The 19,270-nt window shown below is 41.0% G+C and overlaps 3 protein-coding genes and 1 long non-coding RNA gene across 7 annotated transcripts; 2 read left to right on the top strand and 2 right to left on the bottom strand.

Annotated features, from left to right (window-relative positions):
• Positions 1-364: 364 nt before the first annotated feature.
• On the top strand, positions 365-3,716 carry LOC112277011 (peter Pan-like protein). Its single transcript, XM_024508941.3, has 7 exons — positions 365-517; positions 763-930; positions 1,236-1,466; positions 1,668-1,760; positions 1,898-2,085; positions 2,258-2,757; positions 3,005-3,716. The coding sequence occupies exons 1-7, from the start codon at positions 500-502 to the stop codon at positions 3,352-3,354; spliced, it is 1,548 nt and encodes a 515-aa protein (XP_024364709.1). The 5' UTR covers positions 365-499; the 3' UTR covers positions 3,355-3,716.
• Positions 3,717-7,772: 4,056 nt separating this feature from the next.
• LOC112278901 (uncharacterized) lies at positions 7,773-11,096 on the bottom strand. Its single transcript, XR_016501806.1, has 5 exons — positions 10,960-11,096; positions 10,271-10,306; positions 9,762-9,845; positions 9,164-9,361; positions 7,773-8,345 (listed from the first exon to the last, which is right to left on the bottom strand). It is a non-coding gene; the product is annotated as an uncharacterized LOC112278901 (long non-coding RNA).
• Positions 11,097-11,703: 607 nt separating this feature from the next.
• Positions 11,704-14,871, bottom strand: LOC149989785 (uncharacterized). Of its 2 annotated transcripts, none has more exons than XM_090248286.1 (2): positions 14,410-14,871; positions 11,704-14,322 (listed from the first exon to the last, which is right to left on the bottom strand). In XM_090248286.1, exons 1-2 carry the CDS (start codon positions 14,549-14,551, stop codon positions 14,159-14,161), a joined length of 306 nt encoding a protein of 101 aa, XP_090104412.1. In that variant the 5' UTR covers positions 14,552-14,871; the 3' UTR covers positions 11,704-14,158. The 2 variants fall into 2 exon arrangements, with proteins under 2 accessions (XP_090104412.1, XP_090104413.1); XM_090248287.1 differs by having other exon boundaries at positions 11,704-14,313.
• On the top strand, positions 12,158-18,875 carry LOC112278899 (transcription factor E2FA). 3 transcript variants are annotated; one of them, XM_024512787.2, is made up of 14 exons: positions 12,158-12,298; positions 13,822-13,999; positions 14,866-14,925; positions 15,092-15,177; positions 15,438-15,526; positions 15,684-15,738; positions 16,171-16,223; positions 16,345-16,395; positions 16,594-16,642; positions 16,802-16,867; positions 17,077-17,153; positions 17,439-17,685; positions 17,834-17,900; positions 18,089-18,875. In XM_024512787.2, the coding sequence occupies exons 2-14, from the start codon at positions 13,822-13,824 to the stop codon at positions 18,211-18,213; spliced, it is 1,203 nt and encodes a 400-aa protein (XP_024368555.1). In that variant the 5' UTR covers positions 12,158-12,298; the 3' UTR covers positions 18,214-18,875. The 3 variants fall into 3 exon arrangements, with proteins under 3 accessions (XP_024368555.1, XP_024368556.1, XP_024368554.1); XM_024512788.2 differs by lacking the exon at positions 12,158-12,298 and adding an exon at positions 12,524-12,665; XM_024512786.2 differs by lacking the exon at positions 12,158-12,298 and adding an exon at positions 13,243-13,401.
• Positions 18,876-19,270: the final 395 nt, after the last annotated feature.

The following is a 19,270-nucleotide window of genomic DNA, read 5'->3' as shown; positions in this document are numbered from 1 at the left end:
ATTTTTCGGTCGAAATTAGCTTAAGGAAGGTGATAATTTTTCTGATACATAACAAACTGGGTGTTTTTTTTTTTTTTTTTTTTTTTTTTTTTCTATTTTTCTTTGTACAAAAGGTGCTGACATGTCACGCTACTCACTGGAGGACCCTAAAGCTCCCTGAGATTTGCTGGCGCCAAATCTTAACCCACTTCGGCCTCGGAAGTCACGAACCTCGAGAATATTCCCCCTTTGCAAGGTCTCGTGCCTCACCTGAAAACCAATCCTCATCCAGAGCTAGGTCCGGTTCCGGTCCTAAGATGGCGGCACGGTCCGGGAGCGGTTTTGTGGAGGTTCTTTCAAAGCCCCCCCTCTCAAAGCCCTAAACCGCCACCGAAGACGAGGCAGAGCTGTATCTGCAGCTCCGAGGGTTTGGGGGTTTTGGCAGATTTTTGTGTCACTCGGCTTGTCTCAAGCGTCTGAATTGAGCGCTGTTGGTGTTTCTTTGCGGTGACTGAGCAGTATGGGTCGTACCAGGAGGGTGAGTGCTTTTTTCCAGTTCCAATTGTGACTTGAATGGCAAATTCTGGTGTTGGAATGCCTGTTTTGTGACTGTTACTCGTCTTATTGTTGGCATTTGAGTCTTTGGTAGGGATTGGGAGTTTTTTTGTCGTGTTCAGGTCATGGTATGCCCTCCCTTGAATTTAGACTACGAGTTTTGATACCTAGGGTTTATGAACGAGACGTCATGGGGTTTGTGGGTTTTGCTGGTTTTGTGACGTGCAGAAGAAGAAGAGAACCCAGGACCCGACGCAGGATAATGCAGGAGCTCTTCCAGGTGATAAAATCCCGAAGAGTTTCGTGTTTTCGCGTGGGAAATTACCGGCACTGTTGCGGAACTTGGAGAAGGACTTGCGTAAGGTCATGATGCCGCATACGGCGCTCAATCTCAGAGTATGGTCCATGCCCCTCACCATGAGACAATTTATAGTAATTTCTTTGACTTGAGCGGGCTTCAACAGTTCAGAAAGATTCAATCGTCGACGGAGCTGCCTGGTTTGAGCATTTTTTGTGCGCTCAAATGTTCAACCACCTAGTTGGAGAATGAGTTGAAGGAGCAGCTATGCTCAAAATAATCAAGAATTAAATTTAAATTTTAAATACTTGGGTTTCTTGCCTCGTTTGGATTATGGCACTGATTGCTTTTAAGGGGAAGAATGTTTTGTCTGAAACAAGGTTGGTACTGTGTTGTATATCAGGAGTCCAAGAGAAATTCAATGAAAGATTTTGTGCATGTGGCTGCTCCTCTTGGAGTGACACATTTCATGATTTTGTCCAACACGAAGACATCTCCATATCTTCGACTGGCTCGAAGTCCGCATGGACCTACGCTCACATTCAAAATACATGCGTATTCACTGGCTGCTGATGTCGCCAGAGCACAGACCAGGCCCCGAGCACCTCCAGCAATATTCAAGAGTCCCCCCCTGGTATGCACTTATCTGCCCATAGAAGCGAAGTATAAGCGAATCAAACTTTATTATCCGAATACGGTTCCATGATTTCCGTTTTGTGAATTGGCGACCTTATAGCAGTGCTTGCATCCACGCGCAATCACTACGCTTGGAATTCATTGTCAATCTTGCATTTTTCTTGTGCCATACTGAATGCCGAACCATGCGTTGATGTAGGTTGTGATGAACGGGTTAACGACCGGTGAAGAACATTTAAAGCTGATTGCTGTTGTTTTCCAAAACATAGTTCCTCCCATCAATGTGAATACGGTAAGATCCAGTATCCTATTGGTACCCGAGTCTTTGTGTCTTCTCTGTGCTACCATGGATGTAGAGTCATTTATCGAAGTTAATCTAGAATATAGTTGACTTGCAAATTTTCTGAAGTATCTCGTATTCTGTTTTAGGTGAAATTGAGTAATTGCCAAAGGGTTTTGCTTCTTAATTACGACAAGACGACCAAGTGCATCGATTTCCGCCACTATTCCGTTTCAGCGCAACCAGTGGGTGTGTCTCGGAACATAAGGAAGCTTGTCCAGCGCAAGAAGCTCCCTGATCTCAGCAAACTGAGTGACGTTAGCGAGTTTGTAAATAAGTGAGTTGTCGTCGACCTTCTTTTTCGCAAAATTTTATGCCTGAATCTTTTTGAGTGGGGCTGGGATGAGGTTTCAGCTTGGATTCCCTCTGCTCAAGAATATTTTAAAGGCTCTCTTCTTCGAAATCGTAGGCTTACGGTATGTTGGTATTTAACTGCGTGTAATTCACAGAACTGGTTATGGATCGGAGAGTGAAGCTGAAGATGAGGCATCGAAGGTGGAGCTGGCGGATGATTTTGGCAAAGGCAATCACGCCTCACAGCGGAGCGCTGTGAAACTGCACGAAATCGGACCACGGATGACATTGCAACTGGTTAAAGTTGAGGAAGGTCTTTGTGATGGTGCTGTTATGTTCCACGAGTACGTAAAGAAAACGGAAGAAGAGATCTTAGCTTTAAGAAACTCTAAAGAGCAACGTGAAGCACTCCGTAAACAACGAAGAGCAGAGCAGGAAGCTAACGTTAAGAGGAAGGAAGAGGAACGGAATTCTAAGAAAAAGAGGAAATTCGTGGAGAGTACTGACAAGCCGGAGGAAGACTACGACGTCGTAGCAGATGATGAAGCTGAAATGAGTCCTGACGAAGGTCCAGTTGGCGGTGGTGGAGTGGAAAATGATGATATGGAAGACGCTGACTGGTATAGGAAGGAAGTAGGGGAGGAACCTGATGAAGGTAAGTTCAAATTGGTTTCTTTTTCTTTCTTTTTCTCTTAGTTTTAATCTTTTTACCTCGCAGTTTTTCGAATTCTCCAAACTGCTCCTTGCAGAATCTTTGCTCCTTTGGTGCCTTGAGAATTTATGAGATGGTTACATCCACGTTCGTCGATTAAGCTTCACCTGTTGGAACTTCATTGATCTCCGGGTCACACCCCACACATGATCGACATGAGAAAATGATTTCTTTTCCTTAATGAATGCAGGCTTTTTGGCTGGTCAGACACACAACAGAAGACCACCTAGCAAATATAATTCCAATTTCTCCAAGCGCCGAGAGAAAGGAGAGGATCGGAAAGAGAGGCCGATCAGAACAGATAAGGGATCCAACAGAAGCAGCGAGAAAAGAGTTGACAGGAAACCTGGTGGTAATTTTGGAAAATCATTTGGAAGAGGATCAGGATCAAGTAAGAAGTTCTCGGATAAGAGTGATAAGCTCAGAGGGAAGTCTCGCTCGCGTAATCAAAAAGGTGAGGGCCAAGACAAGTTTAGCCGTAATAGATCTTCAGGACGTGGCGACAAGGACGGACGCCCTAGCAAGAAGAGAAAGCATTAGAAGTCCGACTGTACTGGTTCAGATTTCCCCAGCTGCACACTGTATCGATTTTTGGGTTTTCCATGTTAGTGATAGAATAATGAACAAACTAGCATTGGCACATATCCTTTGATGGAAGTGTACAACCTCTTCTTAGCTCTAGGCAACGCCTCGAACATTAGATCATAGCTTAATGGACATCGTCGCTATTTTCTCCCCGTGGTAGAGGTGTGGAGCATATGTTGCATAGAGTCCTGCCGTCTGGTCCCTTGGGAATATTTACTTCGTTTCCTACTTCTACAACTCGTTGCAAATTATTACCAACTTACCAGAAAAGATATGAATTATTGAGCTTGGGGATTTCCCAACTGACGTGGATCAAAGTCTTGCTTTTTAGACATTGGCGCCATTAATCTTTTGGTCAATGACTTCGAGTTAAAATCGGAGTCATTTTTTAAAAATTAAAGTCCAGTTTAAGCATTTCTTAAATACAGCAACTCTTGCCATAAGCGCCGAGATTTGAGGAGGTTAGTCATCAGTGAAATGATTGGTATGGAAGCGCCTTTTTCCTTTTTAAACTCTTGTCTCGACCACTGGGTGCAGTCTTACTCGTTTGAAAACTCATGAGCACAACGGTTTGTTGGTCCAACCTGTACATGTTCACATCTAGCCGATTGTTGTTATCACACGTCTGTATAATCTATGGTTTACTTTCCAACAACTATTTCTGAAATAGCAGAGAACATGCGTACAGTTTGTTCAACCATGACTTCTTCACAATTATCATTCAAAACATAATTCGGGTGAGTGAAATCACTTTTCATGCGTTACAAGTTCTTCAAATATGATACTACTTCACCAGTACATCTCCCTAGTAAACTATCTAAACAAACAAATGACTTTTATACCATTGTTCGAAGTGGTAGTACATCTACAATTGTATAAATGAATTCATATACTTGAATGTGTATATGTATACATTCAGAAAATTAGCTTTGTTTCACTTAAAGTATTATTATCTTCTCAAATAAAATGAAATTTTGATACTGTCAAAACTAGATAAAATGGTCAGAAGAACAAAACTTGGTTTTGATGTTGGTTTGAGCAGTGTAAAGTAGAAGTGTTACATTCCGAATTTTGAGTCTTCAGCTACTTGAAATAATTAAATTGGGATAGAGTAATGTTAGTATCGTCTACAATTATTAATATGAAGAGTCCAATGTCTCTAACCTCATTTACCAAAATAATATCTTGACTTTTAATCATGTCCAAATTCATTAATATCTAGTACATCAAATCACAACATGCAGAGGTCTTACATAACATCAATTTCCGAAAGTGATTATTTTATTTATTCTTATTACTGATATACATTAATCAAAATAAATAATTATTATATATGTTTAATTTTTAGTATTTAGAAAAAAAAACCAATAAAAAGCAAAAAAAAAAAGCAAAAAAAAGCAAAACAAACTCCATCTGAGGTAACATGTTAAGTAAACGCTTGTGTTCAAAATTTTCAAAAATATTTTCAATCCAAATGAAATTGCTGTAGATTTTTAAATAATTAATTAATCAAGCCCTAGAAAATATATCTATATATATATATACTTGCATAATTGAAGCAAAATTGTTTGTAAATTTGTTTTTTCAATCATAGTTTTTAATACCCATATGCAAATACTGATTTTACAATCTCATATTTATGATATTATTTGTTTACACATACTGAAAACACTGCATTATTTTAGAGTGTGGGTGTTTATTACATTTTACATTTTGCAAGTTCTGTAGAGATCCCAAAAACATCACAATACTGTAGTTAGTGTTAGTGCCTTGTTGACAACCATTTTTGCATACTTGGAAGCTAATAGGTTGGTCGTGCTAAAAGTAGCATATTATTAAGTATTAAATAACAATAAGAAACTCCAATAAAATGATGTCTCCACCTTCATACTGCCACATCATAAATGACCTTGAAATCATCAAGAGAATTCATGAAACTTTCGTTACTGTTTTATTAATGGAGTGATGACACAACTAAGTGTCTTTAGGTCATGTGATCAAATAATGGGACCCCAAAACTTTAAACATGAGCAGAATCACACTCTTGACCATGACTTAGTTAAGTTGAGATATTGAAAGAAGACAGCTTCATGATATGACTAATAGTAATAAAGAACATTGAAATGTTTCTTAAGTATTAATTATTTGAGTGTGTGCATGCATATATATATATATATATATATATTAATACTAGACATAATGTTATTTTATTAAAATTTTATGGTATTATTTGATTAGATTATAACACTTACGAGTAAAATTACTGTAATTTATAATATCAGTATATATTATTATTTAATTCTTAATTATTATCACAGTATGTTAATCTAAAGATTGCTATTCTGTGCAGGAATTGATGTCAAATCCAAGTCAAAGAATGAATGCTTTTGAACAGAATGTCAGAAACTAATACATGGATGACATGATAAACTTAACGAAAACTATTAGAGAATGTTGAACTTAAAGTAATAATAAACATGATATTGCAGTTCGTTTTTATAATTAAGTTCAAATGTAGATTTTTATGCATTAATTCTTTTTGGTAATAATATCTTATTGAGTAACATATAAACCAAGCCATCATCCTTTTTCTCTCATGCGTGTATTATACATTTATGCTCAAATGTGAAACATATCCTTTTCTTTTTCTTTTTTTTAATTTACATGAATCTGATTGTCATTTTGGGCATCACAATTTCTTGTAATAAAAGTCCATGTGTTATACTCAAAACACCATGTTCCATTGTTGATACGAACTATATTCCTAATTACTAATTACTACAAATCTGATTTATGATTCTTACAAAGACTATGATTAGACACATGTAATTTTTGTTTTAATACTGTGCATTTCATGTCATGTCCAACCCAAAATTAAAGCAACAGTTCTCATATCACAATGTGTCAATAATTCTCCAACAACACTAATAAAACATTCCATAATCACCCAAAATTAGACATTTATAAACACCCATCTCTCTATGTATTTATTCAACTGCCTTGAATTCTATCTATAAAGCATATTTGGCAATTGAACTATCACATAAAAAGCATTCCTTACAGCATGTGGAGCGAGCAATATGGTGTGCAATAACTGAAATTTGCAAAAAAAATAAAATTAGAAAATTAAGATCCAATCATTGGTGTGTATTGGTTAATATTGGCTAAGATTTAGTGGTCTGCTGTAAGTTAAAGCTGTTCTATACATGGTGGACAAGAAAACGAGATGAATACTTAACCACTCACTTAAGTATAAATGAACAAACAAATAAATAAAATAACATATAGAAAGAAGATAAAGTTGATTTCAAAGGCAAGAAAAAAAAGTTATTAGGAAATTGCTTTTATGAATGTTGAGATTAGCAAATAATGATTTTGTGATATAGATAGGAGTTTTATAGAATGAGCGTTGTTATGCCTTTGGATATTCAAGCACCAATAGTGCAAGCTTGTGCACTATTCAAGTGTTCAAAGGGACATTGGATAAAGAATAATAAGAATTACATCATTTGATCCTTTCCCCATTACCAGAAGATATACATATATATATATATATATGAAAGGCCCATTATGTTAAGCTTAATTTTAGGGCTAGCTTAACCTAAATGGCATAGAGAGAGAGGGGACCCTGCCCTTTTCAAGGTGGACGGAAATAGGATATGGGTCATGGTATTGGGTGCCCGTGAACTCCTCAGGGACCTAATAACAGCCCATCACTCGGGGATAGGAGACACGGTGACCGACACTTATCTTTGACCCTATTTCCGTCCCTACGTTCTAACCCTAGAGGAATTTGTCTTTATAGCGACGCATTTTTAGAAATAGAGGTATTTGTATGTACAGACGAATTAATTAATTAACAGAGAAAGTGGGTGATCACCTTTCTTTATTAACAATAATTTTTGTGGTTTTGAAGTTGCACATGTCAACAACTTACCATTCTTTATGAAATTGAGTGGACTTTTTCATGGTTTATGAAACTAATACAGTATTGATATTATTTTGTTGAAATTAGTTGAGGTTTGTAGCTTATACTTTATTTATTTTTTATTTTTTTCCGATTGTTGATAGGAGCATTTAGGCACTTTACACAATAACTATCTTGAGTGAATTGTACAAACTAATTCAAAAGTATAAGCATGATGCATTCAAATCGTGTTAGCGCGGGTGTGTGTATGTGTATATATAATTTGAATATTTGACTTAACATCCTTTCATTTTTATTTGTATAAAGATTGCAAATCATTAATACTGACTGTAATTTTATAGATAATAACAAGAAAACTTACATAAGAAGTAAAGTATTCATTTATACTAGTGTTTTGCTTGAGTAATAAAGTACGGTTATGAGTTTGAAGCAATGACACAAACTGACAATAGTACTACAACTAAACAAGAATGTAGGTGAATAAATACTATAGTTGTAGATTATATATATACTCATCAAAGCATGTACATTGGACATGAGTAGCTGAGAATACACAACCCAACACGTGATTTTTTCATGACAAATCCTCAAAATAATTTAGTGAGCGTTTCACAGAACTGAGGGTTGTAGTTTCTATCCCCCCAAATCAAAACCCTAATTCTTCATTTGCTGAGGGCCAACTCCTCATGCATCAATGCTCCAATGGCCCCAGATTGTCCATCCCTGGGAGACAGTCTGGAATGAGAGAAGGCAGGGTTTGAGTATGAATGGAGACATTATAAAAATATTGGTAAAATCTGGTTTTTTTTTTTTATTGATATTAGGGTTTTGCAGAGTTCAAGTCATAAGTTGGTGTGGATCCATGTCCCTTTAATGCCATAGTTCAATTCCTTAAAAGCCATGCTGCCCCAGGGTTAGTGGCCTCCCCTAAACCCCAGCCAAGGGTTGGCCACCACTCCCATGGGAAATGATTGATGCCATATCCTCATGACCTCATTAAGCTCCCACACTGCACACACTATATTAAAGAGGGCTTGATTAGATGATTGGATTAGGCTAATCAGAAGTCACCTCCTCACTAACCCACAACTAACTCATTCAAAATGGGAGTAAAAAAAAGAAAGCAAAAGATTGGAAAAAAAGAGGAAGGAAGTTGAAGCCAAATGTTAACCCAGTGTGTTCCATGCATGTTCCCAGCACTCATCACCATGCGCCCATCTGGATTCCTACCACTAGAAAAAAAATAGAAAAAGGAAAGTTGACACTCTTTATTTTTATAAGAATAGTTAATTAGCAGCATTGAAATTAGTAGTATCCATGTGAAAATATGAAAAAAGGATTGTGCCAAGGATGGCCTACCACCAGAAGGTCCTGTGGTCAAAGTAGGAATTAGGTGGGTTCTGGTTCACATGTGAGGGAGAGATGAGGTCCCATTGAGTTAAATTAGGGTTTTGGTTTGTGGGTGCATATGTGTATTGCATGTATTAATGTGTGTGTGTAGCGTTTTTATTCGCATGGGTGGGGAAGTTAGGTGGGTTTTGGTTCATGTGTGAGGAAGGGACAAGGTTCTAATGGGTCAAATTAGGGTTTTGGTTTGTGGGTGTGTATATATTTATGTATTAATGTGTGAGTGTAGTGTGTTTTTGTTCACATGGAGGGGAGGCAGGGGGGGGACAAGGAGTCCAGGAGGAAGTGGAGTTGTCACACTGGAGGTTGTTGCTAATATCACTTATTAATCCTTCTCTTTCTCTACCTCTTTCCCCATCCCTGGCCCCTCACTGATATATAATATGTGCATAATTAAAATGGGTCTGGTAGAGGGGGCAGAAAAGGTACTTGGAGACTTGCTATCCATCCCATCATGATTCCATGGGGGTTCCCTTTAACCACACTAATTAATACATACAGACACTGCCTTTCCTTTTTCCCCTTTTTATTTTTCTTGTCTTTCCTTCTTTTCCCTTCATGAGAGAATTGCTATTTCCAGGCATTTCTAGTAGTCAGCAATGGAAGTTATTGAAGTCACCCAAAGCCCTAATAACAAGAAGCAAGAATAATCATTATTAGGGTTAGGGCCGTCTTCTTCTCTATTTTGTTTGCATTAGTTTGGTTTTTTGGGTTCATTTTTCCTTTATAAAATGATTAGTTTGCAAGAACCACTATTTTGTGTACACTGCAAAGGGCATCATGGTTGACCTGTAAGTCCTTTGGATATCAGACAACCGTAAAATGATTAGTATTACTGTGCTGGTTATTTACATATTTTTATAAAAAGGAGTGTGATGTGGATGCTGAAGTGTGTGATAGAAGGCACTCAAATCTTTTTTAGTCCCCATGAAAAAAAGAAAGGGATTTTCTCACACATACAGAGGTGTAGTATATATATATATATATATGTGTGTGTGTGTATAGTTTCTGGGGGAGAGAGGGGTACTTGGAGATCCATGGGAGCACAGGGGGTAGTGGTTCTATCTTTGGCCTCTCAAGTCACTGAAACTGGGCTTTGAATTTACTGCCCCTTCAACATCAAAGACAAAACCAAAGGACCATGTATTCTATTTCAATTGAAGGCATGTAAGTACCTACTTTCTCACTCTCTCTCATCCCCTCCCCCCTCTTCCCTCCCCATCTAATTAATTTTTAAATAAATTAAGAAAATAGTTGACATTCATGCATTCTGACTGACTTGTTAGGGACCTTGAATACAACATTGTCAATGCAATTTTTTACACTAAACCTAATTTAATGTGTCTAAAATTTGATTGAAAAATAGCTGTAGTGTAGTGTATAGACCTAAAGGACAGTCTCCTTTCCCCCTATGCATTGTGCTGCTTCATATATATATATATATAGATGTATTTTTTTGGGTGAATTTTCCCTGAGAGTTGGCACCCAATGTTTGAACAATGCAAAAAACTGGTACTTCAAGCACAGCCAACTTACAGATAAAGGAGAGCAAGTGATGGAAATCTTATTGACCTGCACAGCTTCAATTAAATGATCAATAAGAAACGTTCAATTAATTTTTGATAAAGATATGATAAAAATTGTACAGAAGTTGTGATACAACTACAATTGTGGGCCAGGATGGAGAGCCAACAACAAGCTCACATTAAAGAGCCATGAGGCAAGAGGAGGGGAAATAGAGAGGGAGCAGTAGCAGGGCTTAGGGAAGTGGCAGAGCTATGCTCAGCTAGAAAGCAGCAGAAGCAGCAAACACACACACATACACACACAGAGAACCTGGCACACAGGCCTGTCGAGCACTGCAGCTTCATTTGATTTTGGGGGTGGGGATTGATTGATGAGAGGGGGAGGGGAGCTCATGTGGCGGTACCACCACTTTGCACACAACTCTCTGCCAAACCCTAACTTCCTTCAATGACTTTGGTGACTCAGCCCAAGTGCCAACCACCCCAAGAATGTTATGGTGGTAGATTGAAGAAAAGAAAAAAAGCGAATTAAAGAAAACCTCCCACAAGACTCTAAACCCTATAACCCTTCACACCCATTTTTTTGAAGCAGAAAGAGAATGATTTGCAAGGTAGTAGGGCATGGGAGTTATTTGTCTATTTAACTTGAGAAGCTTGTAACTACAGGGAGAGAGGATGTAAAGTTGGTTGTAAATGTACCATGATGTGTGGTCCAGTGTGGGTAGTTAAAAGAGGTGGCAGCAAATCCTCACCGGTCCACAGCAGCATGTGGAGAATTGAAAGCATATTGTGGATATCCAACGTCTGGGGAATAACGAGCTTTCAATTCACAGGTTAACTATGTGGCGAAACGCACACAGGCCCACACACACACACACAGAGAAAGAAAGAGAATGAGAGAGAGAAAGAGAACGAGAGAGAGAGAGCAAAGTCCTCAATTCAATTCAATTCACTTCGCTGGGGGTTTTGATGGGTTCTGTTTGTTGTATTCACATGTCGACGGCAGTAAATGGATGCAGCAGCTGGAAGAGTGAGTGAATGAGAGAGTCAGTGATGGGCTAGGGTTCGGAATAGGAAGTCCGAGTGGATGCTCATGTAATCCCTCCACGAGTCCAGTGCAGAACTGGGGCACAGAAATGGGGGAATGCTCGTCATCAGCGCCTGCCAGTTGTTGACAAACCCCCCGGCCAGCACAGAATTACGGGTTACTGCATTGCTGGAGGGGCAAGGCAGGCCACGCTGCGAAACAAGCAGGGGCGCGCCGATAACCAACCGATGCGTGCGAGACGAGGGCGGGCATCAGCCACACCGCGCCGGACCGAGGGAAAGGGAAGAATTGTGGGTGGGTATCAAGCGAGAGAGAGCGAGAGAGAGGGGGAGTATCAATCCATGGAAGGACTTGAAGTGTGATTGATATACGAAAGTGCATTTGGAGCCGGACTATTTCCCCGCCAAGGCCTTAATTGCCCCGAGCAGGTCATCGCCTCTCGCAGCACTTCCCTCCCTTTCCTCTCGCGAAACAGCACCACAATCCCTTTCTTCGGTGCCTGCTGCACTCGCCGGATTCTGTTTTCTGTTCCATCTGCTCATTCCTTCCCTCGCTCTCCATCCCGACTCCTGTCTGTCTGTGAGACTGGGTTACGTTTTGTTGTGTTCTCGTCTCGTGGGGATTCTGTTGGCTGTTTCTGTTGTTCCGTTCATGTTGTTACGGGACACCGAATCTTCGGGTGCCTTTGGTCTCGAGTGGTGGTGGCATCGAAACAGCAACCGAGTTGATACCATCATCAGCGACAAGGGCAACAGCATCTGCCTCTGCCATCCATACCGAGACTTCATCATGCTTGCGGTTGGAATCGAATAGAGTGGTGGAACGACAGCGCGGTGGGGTCGGTTTTTTTACCTGGAGATTAATAGTTTTCATCTGCAGGTAGTTGATTGTTGAAGAACAGCACAGAACAGAGGTCAAAATAAAAGAAACGATTGCATGTAGGTGTCCCCCCTCAGGAATCGGGATGCTTCATCTGTGAACAACCTTCAGGTTGGATATCCTCATTCGAGCACACTTGGGGTTGGATTGCGTCGGATGTGTTTGTGTGGGTTTGGGGAGAGAGCGAGAGAGAGAGAAGAGATGGGCTTATTGAGGTGGGCATGTTCTTTGGGTGCGTAAATGGGAGGGGAATTATGGAGTAGTGGGAGAAATTATAATGTTGCATTTGTAGGAGGGACTTGGTGATGTGAGTTTACTTAGGATGAGACCAGGTTTGCCACAGTGGCGACGACGACGACGACGATGATGGTATAAGAGGTGGAGGTGCTGTGTTACGTAGTGAGAGAGAGGTCCTTTTCGCGCCTTAGGGGTTCCAGGAGTGGGGAAGGTTCTGTCGCGGCGTGTCAGTTGCTTCTTGGTACCCCCTAGATCCTTCATATAACATTTACTCTTCTATCGGTGGTCGTGGTTGTGTTCTGTGTGCGATCTTCACAGAATCAACGGGTCGAATGACTTACTTTTTGAGTTCCATTTTCCCGGATTTATCCGAGTTCATGTTTTACGCTTAGGCTAATATGGGAATTTTTTCTCTCGAAGTAGAGATTTGCGAGGATTCTTGAGGTTTCACATTTGCTGCCCTGTACACTTTGGGCATGTGCTTATCAATTCGGTGCTCTTTTTGACGCTTAGTATCATGCCCTATTTACTGGTTGCGCTATGATAGACCTCATGCCCCTGGCTCTCCAGGTCATGACTTTGACTTTTTTCACCATACTGAATTTGGACACCATGTGCTCCAGCTCTTCCCTTCTATCCTAATCCGGGCGTAATATCGGTGATTAAAATTGAAATTTCGCGGATTGGCGCTTTGAAGTGTTGATTAGCACGTCCGCGTAGGGTGTCTTTATTTATTTATTTATTTATTTACTTATTTATTAGCTTTGATCTTAGGTCGACCATCTCACATTTGATGCAAAATGTGAGAGGGAAGACGTATGGAAATTCTTCGGCCCGACGCGCTAAAAATTGCGTCATATCCCGGGTTCGGGAGCGATGTAACAATGCCCCATCAACAGGCCCCTACATGGATGGTCATGCAGTCAGGGAAGCCCAAGATTGATCCCATGGAGATCAACGACCTCCTGTATGCCAATGTAGGTGTTGACGATGTTCCTCTCACTCTCGCCAATGGTTTTGAGGTATCTCGTATCGCTGTGGGATCCCTGTTCTCGTATCACTGTGAACGATGGCGACGTTGAAAGAGCAATTCCGGTCCAGTGCACATACTGGAGCAGGGCTCTTTCTTGGCATTTGACGGTATCTTGGTCTTTCATTTGAGTATCGGAAGGTTCCAAGTGCATACACGAGACTTATTTTGCCGCAGGGATCTAAACCTTAGGGCGTTTTCTTTTCTCCAATCCAACTCCGTGCACGAGCATGTAGGTCGGGTGCCAAGGACGTTTGTGGAGTCTGCAGTGCCTCGACTAGGTGTTAACATCATCAGTATCTCCCCTGTGTACATGTGAATAGCGAACAACTACCCTAACATGGTATGTTCGTTCTTGTCGCAACAGATGAAGAGGAGGAATGAGTGTGAAGAACACCACGTTGAGATGAACGGCTGGAATGGATACGCGAATTCAGATCTTAGCCCTGCACCCACTCCCACAGGTCCTAGAGGGAGAGCCAGCCGGCCCAAGACAGTGAAGCAGACGAAGAACGGCCCCCAGACCCCAGGACCCTCAGGCATTGGTAGGAGCATGATTATGCAGAGTTGCCTTACTGCTTTTCAATTCTGTTGTAGTGCATGCCTCAGTTACTATGGCGCATCCTCGTGTGATGAAGTGGTTATATTTGTAGCGAATAAGTTTGCGGGTCCGAATCCTTAATCTCACACTAATCCACTGGAGATCAACCGTCGAGAGTGCACATGGTGTTGTGAGAACGTGCCACCTTCTCCGCTTGATCGGTAGCTACGTATGGGATAGAAGTTTCCATTAGCATTCGGATTCTCTCCTGGGGTTTACAGCACATTCCTGATAGCTTGTGATTCTTTGGTCGATTTCCTGCAATCGCTGGGACATTGTGACGCATTATCAGTGTGCTGCACGTAGTCATTAATCATTTCAGAGATAGGCGCGAGAAAGGTAGAACTGGAGTACCTGACCGTAGTAAATCGCTTGTGTTGAATTGAGCTGCAATAGGAGCGATCTTCGTGATCCCACTGGGGCAAAATGTGAACACGCACTCTCTTCTGTTGGGCTTATGAACAGCTAGGGACATCCCTTTTGCGTCAGTTACCATATGGGGTTATCCTATGCTCGGCCTCATGTTCAAGCGAATGGTGTGCAGAGTTTGGAACCACCTGCGATCCTGGGGTTGATAATAGATATAAAAATAGTCACCCCATGTTCAAGCCTGTGGAGTGCAGAGTAATGTTTTGGCTTATGTCAATTTGGCTGCGTGCAGACGTTGAGGTCGACAGTCCAAAGAAATCGTTTATGTAGATCGTGGTCTGTGGTAGAACTTGATGCGAAACTCAAGTTGTCTAACTCTGAACTATACATATCGGCAAACGCTGCTCTAACCACTTCCGATTTCGCTGCAACAATGTGCAGGTTCTCCAACAAGTAGTGCACCCACTCCAACCAGTACCTGTCGCTATGACAGCTCACTTGGTAATGCAATCTTGCCTACAATTTATCATAATGTTTTTGGAGATGTAATGAGTTCTTGTACTAATTTTCAGTTTGTATGCATTTTCAAGCGAGCATCGTGCCTTCGAAAGTAATAGTAGTTTGTGAAAGGCTGACTTGTTGCCGATTTTGTGTCGTGGTTACCCAGGTCTATTGACGAAGAAGTTTATTGACCTTATTAAGCAAGCAGAGGATGGCGTGTTGGATCTTAACAAGGCTGCAGATACTTTACATGTCAGTGTTGAATTCAATCCTCTCTTGCTTCAAGATGGCCTCCGGAATTCAATTGTTGTGGTGAATCGTGGATTACATGACTGTTGATTTGTTCATCAGAGCTTGATAGTGAACACAGATGACTTGAATGTCATGTAATACTTTTTTTTTTTTTGTTTTTTTGTTTTTTTGTTTTTTTCTTATATCAAATCAAATAAACCGCTACCTGTGTCTTTAGTAGTCGTTGATATCTGACGGTATGCAATCCTGGGTTCCATCAGGTACAAAAGAGAAGGATATACGACATCACCAATGTATTGGAGGGAATTGGGTTGATTGAGAAGAAACTGAAGAATCGGATCAGATGGAAGTGAGCACGTTCATTTACTCCTTGTTGGAATTGCTGTACACTTTCAGGGTTTTGGAGTTGCATAGAAAGTCGGCAACCAGAGTTTTGTTGCAATTGAGTGTATGTTCTGCTTCTGAAGAGTTGGTGTGAACAATTTCTACTGATTGTCGGTGCTCAGGGGACTTGGTATGGTGCGAACCACTGAAGGCAAGGATGACGCAGTGGGATTGCAGGTGCTCTTATTCGCCTTCACATTCCAGCCCATATTTCCTAGATGCATTCCTAGCCACATTCTTGTTAATGTCACATCTGTCACATGGCTACATACTCGCCAAATTATTTCTTATGTGCCAATGGATGTCAAGTTTGAGTTCAGATATTGAGCTAGATATGGTGGTCTTGGTTAAGGAATGTGTTAGCTACTTTGTTTATTTATCAGAATCGTCTGTTTGTCTGTTGTTCAAGAGTCTTGCGAATCCAATGAATGAACCTTATTCCTCATGTGAGATAACGGTTTGAGGATGTTGTCGAAAATGCTGAGGACAGCACACCAGCATCTATTTCATCGCTCTGGTTTCAGTGTAATATGCCAAAAGTCAATCTTGTCCAATGCGGGAAGATTCATTTGGTTCAATGACTTAGATTGGTTTTGGGTCTTGATTCAGGTTGAGGTGGAGGATCTGCGCAATGAAGAGAAAAAGCTTGATGAGAGTATTAGGTGAATTTTATTATCCTTCGTGAAGTTTTCTAGGTTATGTCCCTCATTTGTAACTGAAATTTTCGAACCTTGTTGTGGAGCACATACTGACGGGTGCCAGCTTATATGTTGTGGTTTGCAGTGAAATGAGGGAGCGGTTGAGGAGCTTAAGTGAAGATGATCACAACAAACAGTGAGACATCTCCTTCTGCGTCATGCATGGTGGATGAATTAGAGTAGCAACTGTGCCTTTCTTTAAGAGTAGTTATGCAAGTCGAGAATCTCCTGCTTAGATCTGTACATAGGTGCACATGAAGAGTCTGTTAAGCCTTAGCTTTACAAATTGCTTAGAGATAACTATTCTTTGTTAAGAATTTGGCTTTCTTTGCAGATGGCTTTATGTCACTGAAGACGACATAAAAAATTTGCCTTGTTTTCAGGTGAGCACAGAGATTCTACCTTGGTGCCATTCTGGTGTTGAATACATGATTTGGTGCAACTTTGCGATCCTTCTAGGACTTATGTGCTATCCCCCTTTTTCTGAAAGATCCGATATTATTGAAGGGTGCTAATAGCTTAGGTGTTCTCGGTGTTTGCAGAATGAAACGCTTATTGCTATCAAGGCTCCTCTTGGGACAACTTTAGAAGTGCCAGATCCAGATGAGGTACCTTGTCTGTAGGTTAGAAAGCATATTTTGCTACACGATACTTGATTATGATGTCCCTCGTTCTTGCCTAAAATTCACCCAGTTGTTTGCTTATTTGGCTTCTTTCACATGCTTTTTCGTTTTTCTACACGTCTCTCAGAATATACCGCTCCATAGAACCATCATTAAGGTAGAACTTCTGACTGAATGAAATTGTTTTCTGACAGGCCGTTGAGTACCCTCATAGGCGCTTCCAGATTCTGCTTCGCAGCACAATGGGGCCTATTGATGTGTACCTTGTCAGGTTCGTACGCTCCTTCATTCATAACAATAGTTTTATGATTTTCTTAAGTGTTTTGTGTGGTTCTTGTATGGTTTCTTTCTAATTGGTTCATGAATGTGATAGGAGAAGAGATTATCAGCAATTTGATGAAGTTTTTCGATTCTATCTTCAACGCGTGTATAGTTCGCGAATTGTACATGTTGGTTTATGCTCGTGATGTGGGTTATTTTGGATGATTTGATGGTAGCCTCTTTCATCTTCGAGGGCGTACGGAGGCATTAGCTTATGTTAGCGTTTCTTATGCAGCCGTTTTGAAGGCCGTACGGAGGTGCCCATGGAACCCCTACCTGGTAGCCAGGAGGCTGGTCCATCCACCACTGCCAATGCCATGGATCATCAAGGAAATATGGCTATGGTGCCGGAAGTAGGTTATGGCTTATCAGATTTGGTTCCTCCTGCGAATCATGAAGCAGCATCCCAGACCTCTGAACCTACCAGTTCTCATCCCGACTTTGTGGGCGGGATCATGAGAATAGCACCTGCTGAAGGCAACGTAAGTTGCTTGCTATCATTTCATGAATGCTACTTTATAAACCAAATTTACAGCAGGGTATAATTTTCAAAATTGTATTCGATCAGTACCTTAAATTAGCTCACCAATTGACATTTTGCTCTTGGATGACGTTTTTATCGTATTACAGACGGATTCGGACTACTGGTTGCTATCTGACGCTGGTGTTGGTATCTCGGATATGTGGAGAAGTGATCGTATCCTTTTTAAAACAGCTCTTATGTTTTGAGTTGCCTCGTTCAATTGTTTATTGATTTCTTTCCAATCTTATCTGCTCTATATGCTCATGGAGCCCTTTTTCCCTGCTCGTTTTGACTAGCTATCGTGATACCCATCTTGCTGTGTGCTTTTTTGTCTGTTGCACCTTGACCTCTCATTACTACAGCTTCCAATGCAATGTGGGATGAGGTAGTGAGACTTAATACGGAGTTCGGCATTGAGAACATAGGATCTCCACGTCCTCACACTCCGCCTTCTAGCAATGCTCTGGAAGTTGATCCAGTTAGTTGAGCAAGGTTTTTCGTTTCATCTACCAGGCCAAGCCTTATATCAGAATACTGGTCTGAAAGGGACTTGCGTGGATGGCTGCGACCTTGCTTGCTTGTGGGTTTCCTTACTCAAACTGCGAAGGTGTGACGGTTGTCTTGCTTGAATATTGCTTCCCACAAATCTGTAAACTAAGATGGGATCCCACAGTTACGACTTGTGCGTAAAATCTTCATGGCTTGGATATGTGCCAAAACTGGTGCTTGTGCGTGTTTGGCGTCTGCTCAATGAGCTGATAAAAAAGTTTTCCAAACTGCCCAAGCCACCGTGACCATGATGCCGAAGATGTTGAATTTGGACCATCTTTCCTGGAATTGGAGTACGTAAATGGTCCTGTTAGACAGAAAAGACTATGGCATGTTGCATGCATACTCTTTGGTATAAGCCAAAAGAGTTTATTCTTAGTAAGATGCTTCCAACCTGCTACAGGGGATTCTGCATCCTGCTTACAGATCCCGAAGAGGCAAGGCTGCATGTGTGTACTGCGTTCATGAAGAGGCAAGTCTGCATTTAGGCTCCAAGGATTTTCTCCATGCTTGCCCATCCATTCATGTGTCGTTACTTTCATGGTAATTGAAGGTTTAAGATCAGTGCTACTACGCACTTGGTCTGGCTTTGGCTAAGAACATGATTGACGCGTGGTTCTCCACTTGTGTTCCACTTTGTTGCAAGTAAATTGTCAGCAATGGATGTTTGCATACGCATTTCCGTCTTCACTTTTGGTCGAAATTGGAAAATTGGATTGTGTGCTGGCACGTGATCATGACAAGCGCCGTCTTTCACTCTGCACGTTTCTTTAATGTCCATTAAGTATATTACTGTTTGAACGTAGGATTCCACGCAACTTTTGCTGAGAATCCCAGTTAAGGTTCGTAACCATGGTGCTTTCTATTCGTTAGACTGATTGAAAGTGGGATTCGATTGCTTAGGAATCTTTCGTGCTAGCCTCTGGCTGCATGCCTGCACCGTTCATGCGTAGGAGATGGTAAACTCATTGTAACCTGCATGGTCCTCTCTCTGG

This window comes from Physcomitrium patens, chromosome 2, assembly GCF_059467195.1.
Source record: "Physcomitrium patens ecotype Gransden chromosome 2, ASM5946719v1, whole genome shotgun sequence".
Taxonomy (NCBI): Eukaryota; Viridiplantae; Streptophyta; class Bryopsida; order Funariales; family Funariaceae; genus Physcomitrium; species Physcomitrium patens.
This window is presented reverse-complemented; position numbering and strand designations above follow the sequence as displayed.